This window comes from Ascidia mentula, chromosome 9, assembly GCF_947561715.1.
Source record: "Ascidia mentula chromosome 9, kaAscMent1.1, whole genome shotgun sequence".
In the NCBI taxonomy this organism is placed as follows: domain Eukaryota; kingdom Metazoa; phylum Chordata; class Ascidiacea; order Phlebobranchia; family Ascidiidae; genus Ascidia; species Ascidia mentula.
Window position 1 is genome coordinate 3,627,294 of NC_138574.1, and position 24,977 is coordinate 3,652,270.

The window sequence follows — 24,977 nt, forward strand, 5'->3', positions numbered from 1 at the left end:
ATGGCTGGTAAAGACTCAATTAACGGATATAACAACTTTAGAAATAAATCGTTTCTTCTATACAACCTCGTTTGTTTTACAACCTATATCTTATGTCAAAAAACAATTTAAAACCCAACCCAGCGCTATTTCAACACACATGTATTATGTCCACCAAAGTCACAATTTCGGGCGTTAATTTTTCAATTTATTACGTCAAGAGCACGCGCGAAACATTAATACAGGATGCAAAAAATATGTACCGATGACGTAACAAAGAATACGAACACCTCATTCGTAGGAACTGGGAAAATAAGAGGTTAACAACAACAACAACAACGATAATAACAACAAGAAAAAACGCGGATATCTTAAAACCCGACCTCTGGCCAGGACTTGCGTCTGTGGGCTCTGCTGACACCCAGCGTCAGCCCCGCTACTTTCACGCTGCGCGCTAGTGGGCGCTGCAAACACTATGCATTACTTCAACACGTCACGAATCGTTTTTTGAGCTATATAGACATATTTTTGTATTAAAATGCCGAAGTATAACGAAACGATCTTGCTACTTACGTCAATACAACAAAGCGACCGCGTACCATTTTCACCAATCGTCGTACGTAACTAAAACATGACGTCAACAACTTTACGTGATTCTGGCGTCGGGTAAAAAGCGTTACAAAATCTGCAAGCGAGAAAGCGAACAGCGTATCGCTAAAATTGTGGTCGGTGTTGTTTGTGATGACTTCACCATTGGTGACGTCACCGGGCAGTGATGTATACGAGTGAGGATAGCGGTTGCTTGGTTACTAGACACTAAAAGCGTTTATTGATAGCGGATTTGCTTCCGTGCTAAATGGGGAAAATATGACGTGAAATCAGATACAATAAAATCCTCCGCAGGGAGTCGACTGTTAAAAATTTATCATCGAACATTTGCGTGGGACTTGCAATGGAGTCGCTAAAATGTGTACTGGCGTAATAAACTACGTCACAAGGCTGTGACGTAATAGCGTTGCACTGTTAAAGTGGCGAAATCTATTCACAATGGTCAGTTAGTCCGCCGTCACCACCGGCCCAGTCGTCCGCATCCTCGGCGGGCCAGAGCTGTCCTTGACGCCATGACGTCACTTTAGCGCAAGTCTGACGTCATTTGATGGACTCAGCAGGCGCGATGTGCGATTTACACAACATGCTGAATGTACAGGGGAGTTTAGCTGTGTGAGGCGCCGGAGAGCAGGATCTTGTTAATGAAGTTCACAATAGCGGGGGCCGGTTGGTCCATATCTAGTTCGGCGAACAGGTGACAACTGTTTTCTGCCGTTCCCGTTTTCTTTGCCACGAAACCGAACACCCTGTGATGAAACAAAGGTTTTTGTTACAATTGGATACAAGTTACATACAGAGGATTGCTCTCCAATTTTGGTTTTGCGTTTGCAGACACAAGAATGCATTTTAGCGAACATATTTGTATTTAAAATAGAAAGCCGACTGATTTTAACCTTTTCTTAAACACACGCACATCATCATTTTTGGGTATAAGTTGCAAAATAAGTGGTGCATGTTATGAGTCAGCAATTATTCGCAGACTTGTTATTTCGAACCTGGCATTGCTTGGTCCCCTGTGGATGGTGGCGTCCCACCTTCTGTTGTGGGGGTCTCTTGAGCTTGGGTCGATCCCACAGTACGTCAGTGTACCTGTTGGGTAGTGACGTCGAAAGAAGATTCTAGAATAAATAAAATTTAAGAATATATGCAGTGTCATTGAAACAACACAAATTTGTGCTTCCTGACATTGGTATATTTTTACTTGCGCAACAACGGTTTGCAGCATCACAAGTTCATAACTTTTGCCTCGCAACTACAAAAAAGACAGCAAAATAAATGCTTACTTTCTGGCGTTGTCAGTTAATGTGATTCCCTGTGCCGAAACTTTGAAGTGAACGACAGAGGTTTTAACCGCCTGGCCGACACTTTGTGTAACCTCCCTCATTGCTCGCTCGATTGCCTGAAAAGAAAGTAAGTCAGTACTTTTTAAGTAGCGTACCAAACATCATTTCATCGGAAAATATTCTTGTTGTTCTGTGGCCATAACATTATGTGCAACAATTTCTAATGGCAAACATTAAGTAATAATTTCAGTTGGTTAATGGCATGTGTTTCAATGCATACACGTTTTTGACAAGACGCATACATCTACTTCATATGAATGCCACTTTTTTTCAAAATAAATAACCTTAATTTCAAAATTGTCAACAAGAGAAACACCCCGGTCTATTACCTCTCCATCTAAAATGAAAGAAAGAAATAACTAACAACTTCTCATACCTCGGGTCCAGTCAGTGATTCCGTGTCAGCAGAACCAAGGTAAAGAACGTTACAAGCCGCTCCCTGTTTCAATAATTCAGCCGCAGAGTTGGAGATTTCCTGACTGCTTTGCACAGAACCTGGTCTTGACCTAATCTCCATATCTGCAATAAAATCAACTCGATTAACAAGGTGTTAAAATATCAACGGCACGAAACAGAAAAGCCAAAGCTAATATGCTAATCATAGTAGAACAAACGTTTCGAACACTACTGTGTTCATCATTAGTTGCAACTGGGCGCGTACAGAAGTGGCATTTTTTAACATATTGTCAACACGCTGTACAACAATATTACGAATCCGTAGCTTTATCCCAGCTTTTTTAAATGCCCTAAATATCAAATAAAATAACTGGAAAGTAACTTACTCTCGCTAGGTATGATTAGTTTGCATGGTAGGGCAAGTGGAGTGATGGAGTGTTGGTAGATAAGCGCTGAAAGACTTCCAAACACGGGTTCATTGGCACAACCCTTCAGCTTGACGCCGCGTGAACTTGGTTCAATCAGGAAATGCCGTACAAGCTCATCGTTCATGTCAGCTGTGACGTAACAATGGAACGTTTTTTAGATTATTAAAATAGGTGTGATTAGGAACGGTTAGTTGCAGAGTCGCCAAGGTTTGGTTGACAGGTTATTTTAAATTATTACCAGCACAATTCTTTGTCTGTCGAATGTTTTTTTAATAATATTGCAATACATCTGCACATTTTTACATAACATTTTTGGTTATTTTTCAAGCCAACAACACCTTAAAAATATTATCCCCAATGTAGAACAATGTACTCACTTCCTGGTTTGGCAGCAGCGACTACAGCCTGTGGGACTTCGTGGACTTTCAATGCGAGACCAAAAGCGCCCGGGTAGCACCTACTGTCCCGTACCACAAAACTTCCAGCCGGCATGGTTCTCAACATAGCAAGCGCCTAAAAACAATTTGTTTATTGCGACAAAAATGACAAATACGGTTTAAACAACGAAGGCCATTATTTTTGACAGGCGATTTGCTTGTGCAATTTACCGACCATTCACTATATAAACAGTATTGATTTAGTGGATTTCGTCATAGATACCTGTTCTCTAGTGATATCCTTCTTGTACCAGTATGACGTGGTGTCCTTGATAAATTTGGGTGGGGAATTCCCGTTTAAACCAGCATGAGCCATTTCGTGAGCCAGTTTCTCAACGTCTGTGCAAAAAAATTCATAAAACTTTAATGTAAACATGCTTGGGTGATTTTTTTATGTCGAAAAACATTTTGTTTGGAAAATATTTTAGAAAACAATTATCCAAATCCTGTTTTAACTGAAGTACTTTGTTATGAACGCTGGTAAAGTGAATTCCACGTTATTTTGTGCCAGAAGGGCTGTTTTTTTAATGTTAGCAGCAAACCGCAGCACATTTCCTTATTGTTGTTTTCGAATTACCTGATATCGACGAGGAGCTCGTTCGTACAGAAGCTGGGCTGCTCAAACCACCATCGTCAGAAGACAATGCATGTCCGTGGGGAACTGCAGGAAACAACAGGCATTGAAATTAACCACAAAATATCACCTCTGTAAACAGAATATGAAAAAACATTTTGCATTCGCACAAAATTACATTCAAAATATTTTCAAAGGTACAACAATTGAGTTCTAGACCAAATCGGCATGAACCATTTTTCGTCTCACCTTGCCTATCGTACGACGACATTTGACTTTCGCGCTTGTTGTTTGTGTGACTGAACATATACGGGGCTGAAGTTGAAACGGGAGAGCCGGCGGAGTGGGGTGATGTCTGTGATGCACCGCCCAAATAACCGCTTCCAGCTGCAAAGATTGTATATTTGAGAATATGGGATACGAACTTTAATGTCTGTTTACGAAGTTAGCAAAATTAGGCAATACCAACCAACATGAAAATATTTACAATTACAGTAAAAAAAGTTGTGCTGCAAAATAATGGTTTAGACTGCAGTTTTCAAGCAATTTAACATGACGTAATAACAAGTAAATTAAACTAAACGAGCAAACATTAACGATCCAACAGTTTACACGTGCGTACCTGTGGAAGTGCTTCTCACACTGCTCCCAGAATGTCTGGATGATTCCTTAGGAGGAAGAGGAGGGTGGGAGTTCCCATAGCGTTGTTGCTGTTGATAAGCATGATGCGAATGTCTTCCGGAGGCGCTCCCATCGGAGAGCAAGGAGTCGTTGCTCCCAGTGAGGCTCCTAGTTCCAGAAGGAGACACTCCTCCTGATCCAAAAGCTGGAGGAGTCAGAGAGTGTCCAAGAGAGGATACAACCGGGCTTCTCGTGGTTGGGGTCGTTGCTATGGGGCTCGGGTTTTCCCCGTTGTGAACCCAGGGAGTTCCATTTATTTGACCTTGAAACTGGGGGTTGTAGCTGCCTTGGTGGTTCCACCCATTCTGGGGTACTTGTTTGAAGTGTTCGGGATAATCTTCCGCTACCCCCGTTGCTAGGACACCATGTCCATGCACCTGCGTTAACATACAAGGCTCTGTTTATTTGACGGATATTTTTGTGTTGAATCAATTTCCAGTTGCAAACACTTTTGACTAAAATATGTTCACATTTTTTGCACAGCTGTTTTAGCATTTCTCAAAATAATTAATGTGGAACTGATACCTTAATTAACGTAATCTACTTTTTTAATTAGTGATAAAGGTTTACCTGTGTTGAAGTGATAACAGCTGCGTTTTGGCGTTGCCTGACCTGTTCCTCAAGCCTGCAAAAAAAAAATAGCTATAATTACTACATCATAAACGAAAACATGCTTTTGTTGTAATACAGAAACACAAAAAGGGCCTTAAAAACAAAATAACGGTCTGCATTCGACATACAGCCGGACTTACATTCGAAGTAGAGCTTGCTTCATTTCAAGGACAGTCGTTCAACCGTTTTGCGAAAACCAGCGCACCAAAAATTGCCAACGCGGTATCATTACAATTAAACATAGATTTGTACACAGTGCGGTCGAAACTACATGCTTTAAACCTAAAGCATAAATAACATATTTGAACAAAGCCAAAGAACATGTTTACGCAATGTTCATCACACAAAACAGAGATACGTATGTCAGCTAGAGGAAATTAATGTGATGGGAAAGTTTTCCACCCACTCTATGCAACCCGTGATTACTCAAAAGCTCATAAAAGGGTTCGCCTACGTTTGACTGAAATTGCATCACCTTTTACGACATAAATCGAGAGCGAAAATTACAACAAAACTTTTATATTAGGGCACGAATAGACAGCCAAGTCGTAATACTACAACATAATTCCAAATTAAGCACGGTGTATAATGTATATCCAAAAGTACTACTCTATTACCAAATAATAATCCATACTGTTGATTAACTTTATTTACCGTTACCAACTGCTCACAACTGCGTATACCTAGACGTACAACCATTTGTCTACGTTGCTAATCCAGTCTAGCTAACATTAACGCTCAGTGTGTTAAGCGAAAAACAAAAGCATTCCGTTACGTTCTAAATCGGGGAGAGTGCGAACAATTAACGCTTTGTCACCAATGCCGGGCATTCGCTTTCTCTTGTGACGTCACACACGCGCGGCTGTCGCTATACGTCACAAATGAAGAGGACGCGCAGAAAGGTCGTACGTGTCCAAATGGCCTATCTGATAAACACGAAGATGCAAATTCAATTCTGTTTGCAACATGTTATTATACTAATCACTCAACATAATCTTTGAAATGTGGTTTTACCATAAATTGCTCTAAACTTATCCGATGTTCAAATAAAACTATCTTAAGTTAGCAATTTTCTGCAGCAAAAGTTTAAATGGCATACTGAATTAACACCACATTGCCTTTTCGCTGTCTTTGTCAAAATACTCTTCCTGTTTCAAAATTTAAGGTGTGAAAAATGGCCAAATATTTGCTCACTGAACCTATACAACGCTGGAAACAATTGAACTCTAATTCAGAGAAGATCTGACGCACTATATCCGTTTCCCAGCAAACACTCCAAGTCGTGGAGCGGTTTCCCGGGCCTTCAAGCCATTGCTGTGACATTTCGATCGACATTTCCTTTACGCCCTCCTATCTCTTGACAACTGGAAGCGTGAAAATGTCGAATTCGTCATCGAAGAAGTGTAAGGGGTTACCTTGTCTTTTGCAACCCGAGACCGTAAATTACTTGCTGCTGACAAGTTGGCACTGAAAATTGGGATGAGTTTCACTTCTGCCTAGCACGGTTGGTCAATTACTATGTATTTGGGTATTTCCAGCGAACTGAGATATCTATGACTAGTACGTGGTGCTGACATGAAACTAGCTTAATAATGTTCCAGACAAAATCGATCTATTTTCACTACCAAGCTCAGTGGCAAATTTACTTGCAATTTTTACTGGTCAGTTAATTGAGTTAAGCTAACCAGTAAGAAATCTTTGTTCGACCAGATACTAATCCCCACTACTTTAACAAACTTCGCAACTAAATACAACTGCTTCTTGCTACACCTTCACCACCAAATCTTTCAAGTTTGTTTTTAGTTACGCCACAACTGAACTGGTTTATTGCCTACACCGAAAACAGATCAAATTACAGTGCACCCACGCCTTTGCAAACCTATAGTTTCTCCACGACTTCATTACTAGTGACCACGGCAACAACGAGCGAGCCTTATTATATCTGAAGGTTGATTTTCCTATGTCGCTGAATGAGCGCAAACAACAGGTAAGACACACTTTTTACTTTCTGTGTGGTAGTCTCAGGTCAGGTTACACGTCGCACAGAAAATAGACTAAAGCGCATCGACAGGTGATATTTATAAATGGATGAGCGTAGAGAGTGTGGTTGAAGTATTTATCGATAACATGATCGGAGTGGCTTTTACACATACAGGTAAGCCTGGGTAGCGTGGAAATTTGAAACCAATACTGTTGTGTGTTGCTCAGCAGCTCGTTTTCGTTTTTCATGAGTACTTTGTTCAAAGGCTAGTGCTATTTCAAGGCACTCAACTGGGCCGTCCGGGCTTTTTCATAATAGAGAAACTATATAAATCTAAAATGTTATGAGCACAAACCTGGAAGTTGGGATGTTCGCCAATGGTGATGTCACATTTGGACTTGCGACGGTTGCTTTGACGTAGCCGTTTGCAAACCCGTGCGATGATGTCACTGGTGACATTTCCTGCTGCTTGGGGGCGCCATTGAGTTGTTCACGTACTAAAAGAAAAACAAGACTTTTAAAATTGCTGCCAAACTGAATTTTGCGCCAACATTCAAATGTTATAACATTTGCCCAGGGTAACTCTGTCCCTTTGTATAACAAAAAGCTTGCAAACAATTAGTTCTCATTCGTCACCACATCTATAGCGTGCCCCATAACGACACTACAACGAATTTCAATTAAAAGCCATTACTGGAGGTCTGCCCTGACGCACAAATTGGTCAAAGGGGGAAAGTCGTGTTTTAGTTTTGTTTGAAGTCGTGTTCACGAGATCTTTCTCACAAAAACCGCCAACGAGAAAGGATGTCGCTGACGTGTTTGTTCGAAAGTGTTATACGTGACGTAGTTTTATATTTGAAGCTTTTGTGGGTTTCTGAATAAAAATGTTAGTGTATTTTACATCGTCTTATATCTGATTTGTATGGAATTGCAAGCACTGCAAAAATAAGCATACAAATGTAAGAAACAAATACAGAAAAGCAATTCCAGTGCTGCATTGTTGGTGACCAAAGACAGAGAAGAACATGCCACACAACTCCCAGAACACAAATATTTGTTCTAGATATTGTACGATGCTTCCCTCGCAAGACAAACACCACAGAAAGATGAAATCGACATTTTGAAACAGTTTCCGGGGGCCTTTGCTTTAAACGCAGTGTGTGGTTACCTTTAAATCAACTTCCACTACTACAACAACAATCACGTTCTCAAACCGCAATGGGCATTGTTACGAGACAAGCGCCGTGGTATTGTTTACGTCACTATGCCCGCCTGTCAATCACAAGCTTCACTTAGCGCGAGACAGATGTACGCCGTAAACGGGCGTGTTGTTGCAGAGGCGGAAATTGAATGTACGCGGGTGCCGTCCGTCAACAGTTATCGACTTGGTAGTGGAATACCAAGGCAGCTGGCCACAATTCAAATCGCTGTCACGCAATTCCCATGTTCTGCCCTAGGGTGGGGTCCGCGTTGTATTGAAATTGCTGGATATTTGTTTGTTTAATGGATTTCGTTTAACTATTGTGAAAACAAACCTCTAATAACCGTGCCTACGGTACTGATTTTAATTTACCTTGTTGTATTTTGCGTGTGTAGCACATCGGGTGGCCTGTGCAACACGAAGTGATGCCAGAATGATAATATTGGTAAGATTTTAAACTTGATAGATGTACTCCTTGTTAAATATTAGTTTATATTCCAAGGCAGCTTTTGTACAAAACACGTTACCTTTAGTGTCGGTTGGCATAATGTTAAGTATGATGTAGTCTGAGTTTTCTTGGTGGCTGGGACCACGTACAACCGGCTCGGTAATCCTCATGCCTACGTCACAATCCTAGTGTTCCAAAGCGCTTCTTTTCCGGTCGCGCGAAGCTTTGTGGCGCCGGAATTGCAACGATTTAGGTCCGAGGCTTTAGGTAACGTCACAGTATCGTCGGAACCTCCGGATAAACGGAGATTTAGGTACAAGGTATGGAAACTGAACACCAAGCTGCAGACGTTGGTGGTGACAGAGACTGGTTTGCAGACAAGCTTCAGGATTATATTGCTAACGAGTTTGATCTTACACTACTGCAAGTTCAGTTGTACAAAATGTGGAAAAGACACACTGAAAAGTAACAAGAAATTGTCAAACCACAGTAGAGACAGCTTATTTCGAAATCCTGCGCTTGCATTTTCAACGTGAGGCTACCTTGCTTGCAGTAGTCTCCATACCAACTGCTATATTTTTTCAAGTAAACGGGTATATGAGGTTAAACAACAGCTCACGTTTCATTGAGGAACAAAATTTGCACTTCCACAATAGCAAAAGTAACGCAACTAGGTAGCCTACATGTTCCCTTATATAGACCTTCTCAAATGCCCACTCATGTAGCACAAACATGCCATACAGACATTTGGCACAAAACCACAGTATCCTGCCTGCGATTACCGTGGCGACATTTCCAGCCAAGAGTCCATGGGAAAGTACGTTTGGAATTCGAGCTTTCCCGCCCGGTTAGGCTCCGCATCGCCGCCAATCAAAAGTGCAACCTACGCAACTGCCCATTGAATTGAAGCCGAATTTAGGCGAGTCCGGCTCACTTTCTTACACAGGTGTCGGTAAACACGAGCGTGGATAATTGCCTCTAATTGGTAATGACGCAACCGCAAGTGGCGGGGGTTGAATGGAGAGGTGTTGAAACTAAACGAGTTTCATTTCGGAGAAAGTGTCGGCGATTTTATTGTGAAGCAAAACAGCAATTAAAATATGAAAGAGTGTGAATGCATTCTACAAGTACAATGGCGACCATGAACAAAATCTACGTATTTGTAATTTGCGCTTGAATATTTGATACAACATATTTAAGCAAAGAATTAGTAATTTTGGGGCGACGGCCTTGCACTACAGGTGTGAATACACTAATCGGGTGAGTTTTCAGACCCAAATCACAAACTTATTCAAGTGTAAAACTAGAAACACATCCAATGTTGTCGGCAACGGATTACGCAGCAACTGTAGACCGGCAGTCGCGATTAACAGACCGCAATAACAGAAAACACGCGTAATCGTGCAAAGCCGCGCGCAGCGGACGCCAATTCGACATCTGTTGTTCGCCTTTATTCGTCCCACGCGCAAACCTCTGTCCCTTGATCGTAGTTTCCGATAAATCCGACTTCAAAGTGCACCGCGCGACTGAGCAGCCCGCCCAAGCAACTATATCGTCCACTTTCGGTCAGCGTCCAGGCAATTTACCTCGTTGCGTGCGGTAGTAAAACACAGTGGTCAATCACTGTGCGATCGAGCCAACGACCGGACAACGCCGGCATCAAGCAGTGAGTTAGAAACACAAAAGGTGCGGGGATGCCGGGGCGAAATTATGATCGATCTCCGGTTTCTGCACGAGCTTTGAAATGGGAGGCGCCGTTAAATTGCACAACACTTGAGAGTCGATTTTCTAATGCAGATTCGGTTGCGCCGTTTTTCGGTGCAATATTTCGTCCCACACGCAAAGGGCAAAGCGAATCTAACAAGATTTTATTAACACCAACGCTAAGAAGCTATAAAGTTTCACCACCTTCCTCCCTACTAGTTTGCACAAACTAAAACTGACATATATTTGCTATTTTATTAAGCACAATAACCAATGTTATGTAGCATTTGAAGCAAAGCGTTACAGCAAAGCTACCTTTGCATTAGTTTTACATTACAGACAATTTTAATTGTAGGACGGTATGAACCTTTAATACAAGTTACGAATTCCTTAAACAAGCCACTGAACACTACATATTAAACGTACTTCACTGCTAAGACTTATCACAGCTACTACAAAAGCAACAAAGCGCAGAACTTGCTAACAACTCTCAATGCTGCATTGGACAAAAACACTTGACTTTCTCCAAACACGACAGACAGCAAACAATTAAACGCTACCACGAGACAGACAGACCACAAACTCCTGCAGTAAAATCCCCACTAACGGATACAGGTTCGTAATGCAGTGGAAGGTCATTGACTGCAGCAGAGCCAGCAGGGCGTTCGGGCGCCTACACCGCTGAGACACGCCTTGACCTTTTTGAACAGATCGCCGCGTGACGTTAATGACAATGCAGTCTCTGAATTGAACCAACACAAAGCAAACGGCAGTTGGTTTAGCAAAGGGGCGCAGCGCTCTAAAATCACGGCCGAACTGACGTTCTTTACGCCTTAAAGGCTATTCCTAGCAGACCTATCGTGACGAACGCACCTTTTTAAACGTTGACGCTACGCCTTAAACATGCGAATCCGGTAAGCTTGGACTGACACCCGATATCTATTTATCGCAGGTATTATCAACAAGGTGAGGCGGGCGCAGGCAGAGTTCATCTGCCATGTACACCATACATAATGCATATGCACATATGGACACAGGAAAACAGACAGGGGTTTCAGAATAAGGTCGCACTCTAGGCACACAATAAACTGCCCTTTTCTACTCTAGAAATAGACCATACTTTTATTAGATCATAAGGTTCACTGGCATCTTAGTCAAAGCATTACAGCCAAGCTGGATCAGCCACATGAAAAATGGCCTGCGCAATTGGGCGATCCCGCCTTGTCATGCGATAACATACAACATTTTCACCCTTAATAAAGATAGAAATCGTTCAAAATGTCCGCGAAAATTTGTTATAACGACAAATTCTACGGTTGTGGGCCTAGAGAACGCACAAAAGTTGATACTCTGACCTGACCAGCCAGTATGTATTGCAGCATCTTTTTTAACGCCACAGACAACTTCCAAAAATCAAAGGTTTTTGACTAATTTTTGTCACCAAATTAAACTTCCTACGATATTTTTTAAGTTGAAACGGAATAACAAACGACCAAAAAAGAAAAAAACGGAAAAAAATTTCCACCAGCATAACACAGTGTTGTGTTTCTCGAACTTTCTGCGGATAGATTAACCTCGACCAATTCTAAGAGATCAACGCAGATGTTGCAACGTCCAATTTGGGCAATTTTCTTCCCCGGAAAATCGAGGTTAAGACCGCGAAAAACATAGATGCGCCTCCCCTGCAAAGGGGAGAAACCTCGGCCATGTAATTACCTCTAGAGCAACACTATTATCAAAATCAAATTTCTCATTACTGCTCACATGCTTGTGTGTATATCTTGACAAGATTGAACATTCAAAACACCTGCAACATGTTCTCTGCCCTAAACCCTTTCGTCTTTTTTGTAGCTAGTGTTTCTAATGCCTCATTGTACTTTATCATATTGTATACGTGGATAAGTGGTTAACGAAATCTCTTCATTCGCAACCCTCTATTTAAAAAGCACCCGTTGTTCTACTGTGTTATAAGCTGTCTCTATGACTTGCAGGAACCGAACTAACAATACAGTCTGCTAACATCTAACAGCGAAGACGGTTTGAAGGATCTTCGAATATCTTGACGGAAGAAAGGCCCTTTGTTGCGGGCACGCTTTACGATTATGACGACACAAATAAGAGCGCCATAACCACGTGTTTTGGACGCCAGTTAATCCGTTAAAGTACGTTGGAGTCGTTTGGCTACAACCACGGCGCCAATTGTACTGTTAACAACAGTAAGGCGATTAACCCAACTTACAAAACGCGCATACCCCGTAAGACACGCTCCTATTAGGTATTAGCTTGTCTGCTTGCGCTGTCTGCATTGCTGGGCCGAGAAGCCAAAACCACAATTGGATTCATTCCCAGCGGCATTGTGCAGTAAGATGCTCCCCAGTTTGAAGCGCACGACCTAGTCTAATGCTACACGTACGAGACATCTGTTCAGTGACCTTGAACCACAAGTTACACTGCTCCAACTGAGCGTATGGCAAAGATTCGTGCCTAGTGCCTCTACATGCTTTTGTGATCAAGTGCATCGCCCTTTTACCTGCGTTCGGGCGTGCAATTGGGCACTTAAGACTTGACAACAAATTCCAACTACAAAAGCGGTAGCATCAATAACATGCGTCTTTCCGATAAAAAAAATGCTATAGACTGCCCTTATTATACGCGAAACTCGAAACCAATGACTGGTGCCTATACTAAAATAACATGCGGGTATATTAGCATATTCACAATAAAATGGCTACCTCATTTACTTTGCATTAAGTGTGACGTGCAAATTTGTTATAAATAGACATAATTAACCTGCAGACCAATACGCCAAGTCGCAAAAATTGCTTGTCATTGCATGTCACGTGACTCCAATCATGCTGACGCAACTATAATAAAAGGTAAATGTAAATATTGTTCAACTTTCGTTAAAGAAAAGAAAGCTAAAGTACATCACTATTCACAATTTTAATGCAAACTGCATGACGTTTACGGCACCACCGGGTTGTATTAATATTGACCGCAAGCCTCATGACAATAAAGGATAATTTTGTAACTTTTCTGTTTAACATCCCGACACTGTAGGTGGTCTTACGTGTACAATATCTAAGCTTTACTGCTAATTTTGAGCAGAATTTATAAAGTGATTGTTAACTTGGAAATACATGCGACAGAAAAATTTGCAACACCCTAAAGTTTCTTCTCCAATGCAAACTCTCAAACCTTACACCTTCAACAAACCGCATTATCACGTCACAAACTGCATTTAACTAGCAATGCCCCCCCCCCAACGCAAACAAATGACACGCTGGAAAAGCTCATTCTGATGTCAATTCGTGGCGCCTCGCTAAAGCCACTTGTCGCCGTAGAGTGTTTGAGCCTGGGCCACCCTGGTATAACTCAACTTAACTGACAAGCTGCTCCAAAACAGCACTAGGAATGGCAGAGGCGGTGTGTCGCTACTTTATCATTTTAATCAAATGACATGACAAGCAGATTGTCATCTGGGGATATGTTAATGGCTGTTGTAGAGTGCGCATCAAAAATGTTTGGGATGCAAAACACACGATGTTACTTTCTATCCAAAGGTCAACAGCTAATAAAGTAGTAAGAAGTGCTTATTTTGGTCTTTTGACAGCCACCCAACTCAATAAAAGCGATGACAAGGAGCAGAAGGACAAGGTTTGATTCTCACAGGCAAACGATATTATAATGCTTGCTTTTTGCCGTAGGAAATAGTTACTGGCGTGAAGGAATGCTAAGTTTCGACTTCAATACTGAAATATGATCCATCGCCTGTTGAACGAACAATGCCGTATGTCTACGTCACAAACAGTAGGCAGAAGAAGCCCCTGTCACGAAAATAAGATAATCAAATAAATTATAGCGACCCTTGGAGATTATACAGAAGCGCTCTATTACAGCCCCAAACACAGATGCGATGTTAAAAATACGAACGCTAAATAAAATCTAACGCTAATATTAAGCGGTAAATGTTTGACTAATAGCGTTGCACGCAATGGCGTTTACAGACGTGCATTTAATGGCTAATTCAATACACTCTTTTTGTAGCAATAAAGAGACCGCCTACTAACGACTGACCGCTTTGGCAAATACAATTTACCCTGTATGAACTTTGAACGCTACACGCTTAAGCAATTACGTCCAAACTGCAATCAAATCGCGCGTGCGTCAAACATCGCTTTGTGACGTCACATAAGGTTTGCAGGCGACTGTTTTTCTCAGGTTTTACAGGAGTTTACAAAACACAACTTGGAGGAAATTGCCCAACACGCACAAAGGTCCTTCTCCCAAGGCAGTTAGATTTAATCGCAGGATAGGCTTTAGTCGTAAGCTTATATGTGTGTGATTGGGGGTAATGCGAGTGAAATAGCGTGACGGTAGTTTTCCGTGAACAAACAACCACCCCATTTTATTGCAAGAAAAACGTGTCACGTTTTTCAGTTCCCATAGTTGCAAAACAGAAGGTGTTTTTATGTTCAACAAATGTCTGTTAACACTAAGCAAGCTTTTCAAATTTAAGAAGTAAATACGAACGGCAAAAATTGACGTCATTATTTTCAATCGCGTTTAATATTCGCTTCGACAATCTACCATAATAACAACAACAAGGAAATGCATAACTTCTTTGAAAAGCTTCAGAATCACGCTTGAGGTACGCTAAATTCCAAGTCTGATTACCTCGACACCGCATGACGTAATCAACCGTTACGTGGAATACAAACAAACCTGTACCTTGTCAGGTATGTGCTTTATATCACGTACAACATTAGTCATTTCTCAAACCGGTTGCGGTTTCTACATATCTGAGGTCGCAACAACAACCAAAACGCGAACTCTTTATAAATAAACACAACCCAAAATAACCACATTAATGCAAATGAGATTTCCATTTTATTTTTACTACCCAAGGCCAGGTAGTGAGCGCGAACGACTAGCCAACGCGAAACCAATAATTTATGGACCTAATTTATAAACATGCGTTGATCTCATATTAACATGTACAAAATTACCTTCTGCTTTTTTCGTTAAGCTAAACATTACCTCGTAATCTTGTACGGAAAACAACTAAAGATACCAACGCTATATTTAACTTCTAGACATGTATTGTTACATTCCCGAAACGCCCCGGAGATCTTCAAAAATACGTTTGTATAAAACGGGAAAATCGTACGCCCTATACGCCCACGAAGTTACTTCAAAATCTCACAGGTGCACGTTAGCACCCACGATAACGCTTGAATACATAAACCTCGCCGGGGCAAGCCTATGGCCAATAATGCCAGGTATTGGGAATGTGCCTTCAAAGCAATGATGTAATTTGTATTTGCGCTGGGTTCGGCTTTTCTCCGAGTTTCAAGGACCCTGATGTCATGCGGTTAGGGTGGTTTGGAAACGAGCAAACACACGTAACACATAGATTGGGCCCAAACTTGCCTCATGAAGTTGACGCGCACCACTTGAACCTTTAGTCTAGCTTCCAGGCAATGTAAAAACAAACACACAAGATAAGAATGAGTAAAGGTTTTCCCATGAAAATTTTACCTAAAGATACCGGTGCCAGCGATACAGGTGATGTCTGAAGTAATCGAAACACTTGTTAAAGTTTTTGCAAGAAACATGTCCTGAGATTTTATGACGAATGTTGAACGCATTGCATAGAACTTTAAACGAAGTTAGCATTCCAACCGAATCTCTACAGCGTTGCGATTGGAATCCAAAGGTCGAAGAGCAAAACAACCACGCAACAGGTACTGTATCTGGAAACACCGCAGTAACGAGGCACTCGTAGCAGCTTGTTATTGCCGGGACCCTGTTGTGCGCCATGACTAAGAGCAGCGTGGGTTGGCAGCGGAAAACGGTAGCCGAGCGTTTGAACCGGCAGTTACTTGGCCGTAAAACCAATTTCACGGGTTGGCGATGACAGTTCATCATGCAGAAATTGTTTATCGTTTTTTGAAGTCAAGCAAGTCTCGGTTTCACGTTGTGCGAACGTTAGTTAACATGCCTGACATCATACCACTCGGCGAACAGTTTAAAATAGCCCGGATATTTACCACGATTACCCACACGTGTTTTGCATACGGCACTTGAAATACAAGAGTCGTATGATAGTAATTAGTACAAGAAGTGCAATTACATGCATTGGTTGACGGCTGGCCGACGCACAACAATATAAGTGGTTGCTTCCAAAAGTGCTCGAAAGGCGGCATCTGGCCAACGTAATAGTGGTGCTCGACTGGAGGGTGCGGAGATTGGCAAATTATACACATGGAATTCGATGCCACGCCGTGACAAATTGCGCACTCTACGACATAAACAACACCTGGATAGCCGACAGTTTTCACCAGAGCGAATAAAAATACGTCGCAAAGCGTCTGACTTGGTTGGTACGCAAGGCTTGTAAACCAATGCTACAAGCAAAGGATGTATTTTATGTGCTTGGGCGCGTTGGCGAGGCATTCTGCTGGAATTTGGTTTGTCTTAGGGATTAGGGCAAACGGACAACGGGTTCGCGTGCGTCGGGCTAGCAACCGACCTGTTTACATTTCTATTCAGGTGGGTAGCGAGCCAACAGCAACCAAACCACCTCGCACTTTTACAACTTATTACCGCCATAATTTGAATGCTGACACTCGTAACATGGAGCAAACAAGCTCATCAAACAAAGTTTTTTATTCAACTTTGCTCATCTAATGCCGAATTTTTACATCGCCACGTATACCCTCTTCTGGCCAGGCCTTTTACAAACAAATTGCACCGACACAGCAGTTTAAGCATTGACGTCAGAACACAGTAATTAGTGTACTACTAAAAGCTATGCTGAAAACACTGAGTTGTCTTTACAAACCCTGTCCAATCTCCGTGTCTCACCCCGTCTTAACACTAGCCCTGTGAAACAACACGAAGCATTGATCCTCGAACATTCTGCGGGCTCCTCCATATCGAAATGCACTGAATATGCGAGTGCAGAAGAAAGGCAACTAGCTCACTTCTCTCTCTCGCTCGGGGTAATTTTGGCTGTTTACCGAGAAAACACGGGGCCACTCGATCCTACGGTCTTTAGTTCTCTTTCTCTTCCAAAATCTCTTTCTTCCGTTGGTTTTTCGAGGGCCCACGCACCGCTACGCATGGGTGACCGCGCGCACTAGAGCGTGTATAGCGGAAACAAGCTCGCTGAGTAGGATATGAGAAATAAATATAAAGGAAAGATATTTTTGGTCGTAAAACGACGTTAAAATAGCCTTACTGGGCGTAAATCATCATTTCCTTGGCTATAAAACTTAATGCTTTGTCGCTCTTAACTCTTAGTATCGCCAAAGTGACTTTTCGCCCCTCTACAGTTGGTAACAGTTAAAAGCAACTTTGCTGTGTTTACAACGGGCATATATGCGAAGATGTCCTGTTTCCTATCTGCCGTGTTTACCTTCGTGTAGACCCGCGGGCGGCATGAAGCGATAAGCCGGGAGAAAGTGGACGTTTTCTAGTTGAAAAAGCAAGATGGTTGGAGATAATTCATGTCTTTCGTCAATGCCATTCTCACGTCAAACTTTAGCAGTGAGTTATAACTTCATGACACTCACGCGTGCTTTAGTGTGTATGTGTCGGTGTGTGTCACCTCGGAAAGTATAAAAAGCGCGATTACGTTGCTTTTCGGTACCTTCTTAACGCCAAATACGGAGTGGTTCACCGCACCTGAAATACCAAATGTAGCGCGTGTAGCATATTGTTGTTTGGCGCTTATGCAATAGTAGGTCATGATATCGCGTTTATGTTTCAAGAATTGTTACGTGGGCACCGAATTCCTAAGATTTTTTTTTTAAACGTACCACGGTTCTGTGTAACTTAAAAACCGCCAAAATTACAGCTATTAGATGCGAAAAACTTGTATTTGCAACCCCCAGCTACCTTACAGCACAGATGATGAGCACAGCATTGTTCGAAACGTTTGCTCCACTATCTAGCATATTAGCTATGGTTTTCCTTTACAGGTTTTGTTTCACGATAAAGTTTTGTCAACTCAATGAGAAAATCCCAACATCAAATACGGCGTCACAACCAGGTATTACCACAACTACCTAAATTCCTTGAAAGGTTTCCAAACTTATATTTTAGCTTGACCCCATCAATATACCGAACTGTTTGCTATCCCAACAAATAAAGCTCTCCAGGAGCTTGTTGATTTTTCGTGGTCGGCAAATGGTGCCAGTGAGACTTTGATGTCAGACTTTGAGGCCAAATTCCTGTCTTTCCAGTTTCGTTTGAAGTGAAGTTAGTTCTTACAAATCTCTGTATACGCATTGACTTGTGTGAAGCAACAATGTCTTTGTCATTTAAAATCGTTTTCATTCATGCTTCTACAAATCTACACATAATTATTTACACTTCTGGTGGGAATCGAGTTAGACAACAAAGCACAGTGAACAAGTACTTGGAAGCCACTTCCACTATAACCAAACATGCATGGGTGTTTTAATGAGTTCTTCCATGTTGCAAATGCGATAAAAATCTACATGCGATCTTGATGCAGTTTTCCAAGTACTGAAACCTGAGATAAAGCCCGGAGTTTGATCTAATAACTAAACAGATGCATGTGTGATTGCACCACTTCTTGGAACTGACGAAGTTCAAGTTTTAGACACAGACAAAGAACTTGGGCCCAAATGTGCCCGAAATGCCAAACGTTCATTACCGAATTTGGATTGAAAAGCAGTTGGTACGGAAAGATTAGAGTGTGGTTTTCATATCACAGTAAACAGTGTGTTGATGTCAAAATACTGAGCCAAGCATAAAGTAACCGATGCCATTTCTATGTACACTGCGTACACACAAAGGAAGAGGGTATGTTTGGAGTCCCCACAAATTTTCGGGCACCATGACGTCTTGTGACGTAATTGTTCAATGCCAACAAGCGTTGTGTATGTTTTGTTTTTCTTTCTGTGGACAGGAGGGCACACGGTGCCATTTTTGGCCCGGGAATTGGCAGTACGAGCTTGGGAACGGATACATAATTGCCTTTACCCAGCAAAATTCATACACCCTATACTTCTATTCCCACGCCCAAAGCTTGTTGCAATTTAAAAAGTCTGCAGTGCAACATAGTTTGTTTCTTCCCCCATAGCTAGGAACTACAACGAACTGTATAAACATGTTTGATTTGCGTTTTGACCTTTCCATTGACACTGACAATATGAACAATACGGGTGTTTGCTTTGATAATCCCATAGGACCCCTTTGCGTGATATCGACAGCAACACAACTCATGCAGATATGAAGCAATCTCGTTTTTATTTTTACCTTGGTTCTGATGGCTGGTACACGGCGTTTCGTCTATAGAGGGTTGTGGGTGGTCTTTTGGCTTGAGACCTAGCGCGGCCAGCGGCGTCTTGGCTAATCCAACAGGGACATGGCCTGCAAACCAATATAGACCATCTACGTCAAACTAGAATTTGACGGGTTATCGTATCAGCACGGAGTAGGATTAACCTCCGACTCAAATACGATACCGGTTGGATCATGTTACAAGCGCCTGTACAATAGAGAACTAAGGCCGAGCAAGGGTCAGGTGCACAACCTGAAATCAAGAGCGACCTAAAGTCCCGTGGAAGGGATACAGTTTGTTTCGTGTTACTGACATAGGAGGTTCGGGCTACAGTGAGTCGCTCACCTGGCAAGGGGCTGTCATTTACATATGGCGTAGGTGGGACAGTTGGAAATCCTGGAGTCGCTGGAGGTCCGTCGACGACATCTTTGGGTGAAATCTCCGGCACCAAATCCTCCTTGTAACTGTGAATGTTCTGGAAGCATAAACATACATTATGTAAACTCATGCCCTGTAATACAAAGTCCTAAATAGGATCTACCTCGACAGGGCGACCTCCAGGGTTGATGGACATTGCGAGAAACAACTCCGGGGAAAGGCGGTCCTCCATGCCTGGAGACTTGGACTGCGCATGCGCAGGTGGTGGAGTGACTACTGGTCGGACTATGATTTGTTGTTGGGCTGGGCGGGTGAGAGACGTTTTGGGCGGATAAGAAGGCTGTGGTGCTCTGTGAAAAGTGCATATATTGTTGATAGATTGTATGTCAATGAATGCACAGTGCATGTGAACTTACGGTTGTGGTGCATCGAATACATCGTCGTCTTTAGCGGCTGGTACTTGAGATTCTAAAAAAAACAGCAGGTTTTTTTTATGCCTTAATGTTTTATCACCAAAAATCAATCATTGGTCACCAAAACACATTAAAATCAAAATCGCCCAATTTTTTAGGCTGTTACTTATGAATAGCAAATAGTGTTGAGGAATGAAAATGGACAGTGTGTTTTCATGATTATCGGCAAACTGCCTTTGTTGATTATTGTGCCGTCTTTCAGCGTATTTATTTTGTGAAACCCACACTCTTTCAGATAACAAAACGACTGCCACGTATTCCAATATAGATTGAAATCAATCAATCGCACAGCAACCAAAACCTTTCTGTAACAGCACCATGAAAGCATACAAAATATTAAATCCCAAGTCATCAAAGTGACAAGAAAATCCCCATGCAAAATCGAACACACAAACGCGAAATCCTGATGTTTGCGTTCGTTTCTCACAAATAAAACCTCCGACATTCACCGGTCGATGTCGTGAATTTCACAAAAGCAGATTCGCATTCCTACCATTCCAACTCAAACTCCGAGAGTTCCCGAACGATTCACTCCTAACCCCGATGCGATGTTTATTTAGATCTCCGCGGCTCGTAAAGATTCGCTGCGTCGCGTTTTGTCCATTTCCAGGCCGGAAACGTCGCTCGGGGAGTGCGGATTGGGTGCCGTAAAAACCCGCGACCTGCTGCTTTCTGAGTGCTGCCATTTGGTCAGCCGGGTCCTCGAAACGAACGTAGTTACTGTTCAATGACACAGTGTGCCTCCTAGCGGCCGGTTTTCGCTGTTTTGCAAACGTCTTCTTTTGCTCCGTGACTGCGGGAAGACGACCTTTGCGAAACGACTTGGACTTCTTGTTGAGTTTCGGGTAAAAATGGGGTTCGAATGGTGAAACCAGGCATTCCTCCGAGTCTACCCGTTTTACCCAGATATCGTCGAGTTTTCCGGAGTCTGGCGACTCGCTGTCTGCGCTACTCGGGTGCGAGTACGCTCCTGTCGAGTTCCGCGCGCTCACAACCGGCGTCAAGGCTTCCATTTCAGCCAGAACCCGCTCGAGTTCAGAGAAGCAATCGATTTCGTCCTCCCGCATTATGACGTAACAATTGCGTCGACGCGGATGTTGTTTTCAGTTTTTTATCACAATATTATTTGATAACTAGTTGTACGCTGCAGGGGACAAGACAAATTTGATAAATAAGTTCTCTTTTCTATCGAACAAGCTCAATGCAAACAATAATTTCGATCTCAATTTTCTTCGCCGCAATATTTTGCAGCTTTTACAGCAGACCGCACTGAAGTTGCCGCAAAACCAACTGATTTCAATCGAATTCCTCACTGATACTGCCTGACGTCAGTTTCTTTTCACCACATTCCGTCGACTATCTTTCCTGTGTACGCACGATTCCCGAGATCATAGCAATGTATTGTGTTCAGTAGGAATACAAATTTCCAAATGCGCGCGATTCAGAGTGTGGTGTACGGACTTCTCTACAGCGCAAGTGAACTTTTTGCTCTTTTGGGTCACGGATTTATGAGCGAACCCCTCTAATCCAAATAAATGGAAGTCGCTTCGATAAAAGCGACCTCTACTTCACAGCACATGTCTCTGACCACAGCGGCGCAGGCTTGATTTAAAAGCTATACTTCCACGTTCATACTGGCTTTGGGTTTATGCGTGCTAATTGCTGCTTTTAACGCACACTGCAGTAACAACATTGTGACGCACCGCAGTTTCTTCACTATTTCGAATATATTTTGTGCTGCGTGTCTTTACCAAGGTTATATACTTGCATTAAATATTACATCATTGTTGTTTACGATTTATTTGTATAACCGCTACAATTTATGTTACCCAATGCTGCTATCTACATCTCCGCTCTGAAGCGCTCTGGGATATGGATCTAAATGCGTATTGCGAACGTAACTTCGCAAACGCAATGTATTGCAACTTTTACAAAAAAATCCTGCCAAACGCCTTTCACCATACTGCTGTCCCCAACCCTACAACCTATCCTTCGAACTAAGCTACAAGGCCTGATGAATTGCCACAAAGTTCATTTAACGAGCCAGTTTTCACCCATCTATCGCGGAGAGTGAACAAACAATATGTCTTCAAACTTGCGAGTTATGTCAGGCTCGGTCAACAATACCTGGTATCAGTTATACTTTAATATACAACGACTTACACAGATTAAACTATCCCAGCAGCCTTTAACTAACGTACAGACGACCGCAGTCATGAAAACGTTCAATCTCTGATTACACACACGATTAACTGGGCTACAGCGGTTAGCACGTTACTGTCAAAATCCCTGGCATGTTTACGAAGACAGGGCCGGTAATTGCTCGTCATACGATCGGAATGGGACCAATATCCGAGCAATGAACGAGACTAAAAAGCGCCCGGAAACGGGTTCGTCCCCAGCGCGTCGAGACATCAATCCGATCGCGTTTCACTCGCGTTTGGTTGGGTCCACTCTCTTTTCCCCACTACGTCATAATAAGATTACGTCAGTGCTGCGCTTTCGAATGGACTGATGTGACCTGTTGTAGAGTCTACTGAATAAAGCTTCTGAGATCAAATTTAGATAATTGCATTTTCAGACGAATCCCTTTAAAATCTCGAAGCAATCTCGACACCAGCTGAGCTTCACGACCGCCCAGCCGGCAGATCGTGTTGACAAAATTTCGTATATGTCAGTTTAATGCAAATAGATAGTCACCTTACAGCACTGCATCACGTTTGTTCTACCATGAATAGCATATTAGCTCTGGTTTTTCTATTTCGCACAACTCCAAGCTATTCGCACCTAAATAGTCAGTCCATTTCACCCTTAAAAACCATAACATTGCACTAAGCTTACTTTCTGATATAACAGCTTTCCCTGTGCACCAATTTTCCTGCTTTTTTGACATATTTCAAAAATATCGATGATCTCAAAGCCCTGCAATCGATTTTAAGCATTGACAGCTAGTATACGCACAACTTTGCTGGATGACATCAGGAGTTATCTTACACACAGCGTTTACGCGACGATTAAACCTCCAATGATTCACAGATTGTCATTAGCCTTGTGTTTTGTGCGAAGGGATCCGGACGAGATCGCTCTCTGGCAAATATTGACCCGATATCGGAGCTACGTTTATTCGTGACGGAATAAAAAAAAGATTGGCAAAAATTGAATTGTGGGCGGCTTTTGACCTTTCTGTGTCCGGCCCGAAATGCGGTAAACATGTTCGTGGTCGCTATAGCAAGGGTTCGTCAAACCAGTTGAATAGACAGCGTTTTTAAATGCGGGGCATTTCTGTATTGCCTAAATGAAAGCGGATTTTATAGGCCAAACAAACTGGGCTTTAAAATATTTCCAACCTCCAAATAGGCGGCTAAGAGATAGGATCGATATATTCTTTCAGTAGGTGTAAACCAATAATACGAAATTGACGTTTAATTGTCCTTCTGCTATGGTTTACCACCCATACGCATGTCGAGCATGTTGTTACAACAATTTGCGCCGTAATCAGCCTATTACCGTTTTCGCTTGTGTTGGAAATTCTCCCTATGCCCAAATTGATGTCAATTTCATTACGAAATCCACACCACACGACTCCTAAATGCAACGGGTCGTGTTGGCGAAATTGATAAATTGCGAAGAGGCAACATATGGCGTTGTGGTGACAGACAACACGTTCTCCTGCAGCATATTGCGAATCTGACAAGGCCTTGACGGTTAACATAGCTGATATGCCTCAACCTGTAACTTCACAGCTATAGATTTCCGGCTCGCATCGTGCTTTGCGCGTTATTGAACTTATGCGGTTTCTGCGGCACTTTCTCATAAATGTAAACGAATGTTTGTCAAATAGCAAAGATATATGCACTGTGGTATATTTATTAGGCAATCATTTTGATGTCAACCCGTTTCATAGTTCTTTGCTGTAAGTTTTTTATAGATTATTACGTCGTCATTTCAAACCTATTACGAGAGCCTACAGCTCTTTCCAATGGCTAAAGTTCTATCTGGACTTTGTATCTTGCTTTTCCGCATCGTCTGATAATCTTTGCAAGCGATAAAAAGCACCTTGTTCAACACTGCCTACACAACATTCCTAACGCTTGATTTTGAAACACTGCGTTGGTTCTACACGGTTTTACATATTATTTAGATGTAGTTCAAACCACTTTTCTTGTTTTTTTCTGACGATGCGTAATTATTTATTTATTTATTTAACATCACTGTATTCATTCCATATATATATATATTGTTGCTGCACTGGTTCTAACTTAAGCACTGCTTTTTGATAAATGTCTTTTGATGAATAATATCACCACGCAACACTGCGGCGCATGTTATTTCAAACAAAAAATACCATTTTTCCGTTACAACGACATCAACTATCGTAATTCTCAGGATGTAACCTTGCATCAGGAATAGGCGA

The 24,977-nt window shown here is 42.2% G+C and overlaps 1 protein-coding gene across 4 annotated transcripts in view; it reads right to left on the reverse strand.

Annotated features, from left to right (window-relative positions):
- Positions 1-165: 165 nt before the first annotated feature.
- The window catches only part of LOC145913031 (uncharacterized), a 58,646-nt gene continuing 33,834 nt past the window's right edge, over positions 166-24,977 (reverse strand). For all 4 annotated transcript variants that reach the window (XM_083000543.1, XM_083000544.1, XM_083000542.1 and 1 more), the window contains exons 13-28: positions 20,507-20,558; positions 20,254-20,440; positions 20,058-20,187; positions 19,688-19,801; positions 7,396-7,537; positions 5,018-5,072; positions 4,389-4,824; positions 4,016-4,153; positions 3,770-3,853; positions 3,416-3,531; positions 3,133-3,268; positions 2,714-2,884; positions 2,308-2,450; positions 1,872-1,987; positions 1,584-1,706; positions 166-1,334 (exon numbers count right to left, since the gene is read on the reverse strand). In XM_083000543.1, coding sequence (XP_082856669.1) covers positions 1,193-1,334; positions 1,584-1,706; positions 1,872-1,987; positions 2,308-2,450; positions 2,714-2,884; positions 3,133-3,268; positions 3,416-3,531; positions 3,770-3,853; positions 4,016-4,153; positions 4,389-4,824; positions 5,018-5,072; positions 7,396-7,537; positions 19,688-19,801; positions 20,058-20,187; positions 20,254-20,440; positions 20,507-20,558 — 2,285 coding nt within the window. In that variant the 3' untranslated portion in view covers positions 166-1,192. The remainder of the gene's footprint in view (positions 1,335-1,583; positions 1,707-1,871; positions 1,988-2,307; positions 2,451-2,713; positions 2,885-3,132; positions 3,269-3,415; positions 3,532-3,769; positions 3,854-4,015; positions 4,154-4,388; positions 4,825-5,017; positions 5,073-7,395; positions 7,538-19,687; positions 19,802-20,057; positions 20,188-20,253; positions 20,441-20,506; positions 20,559-24,977) is intronic.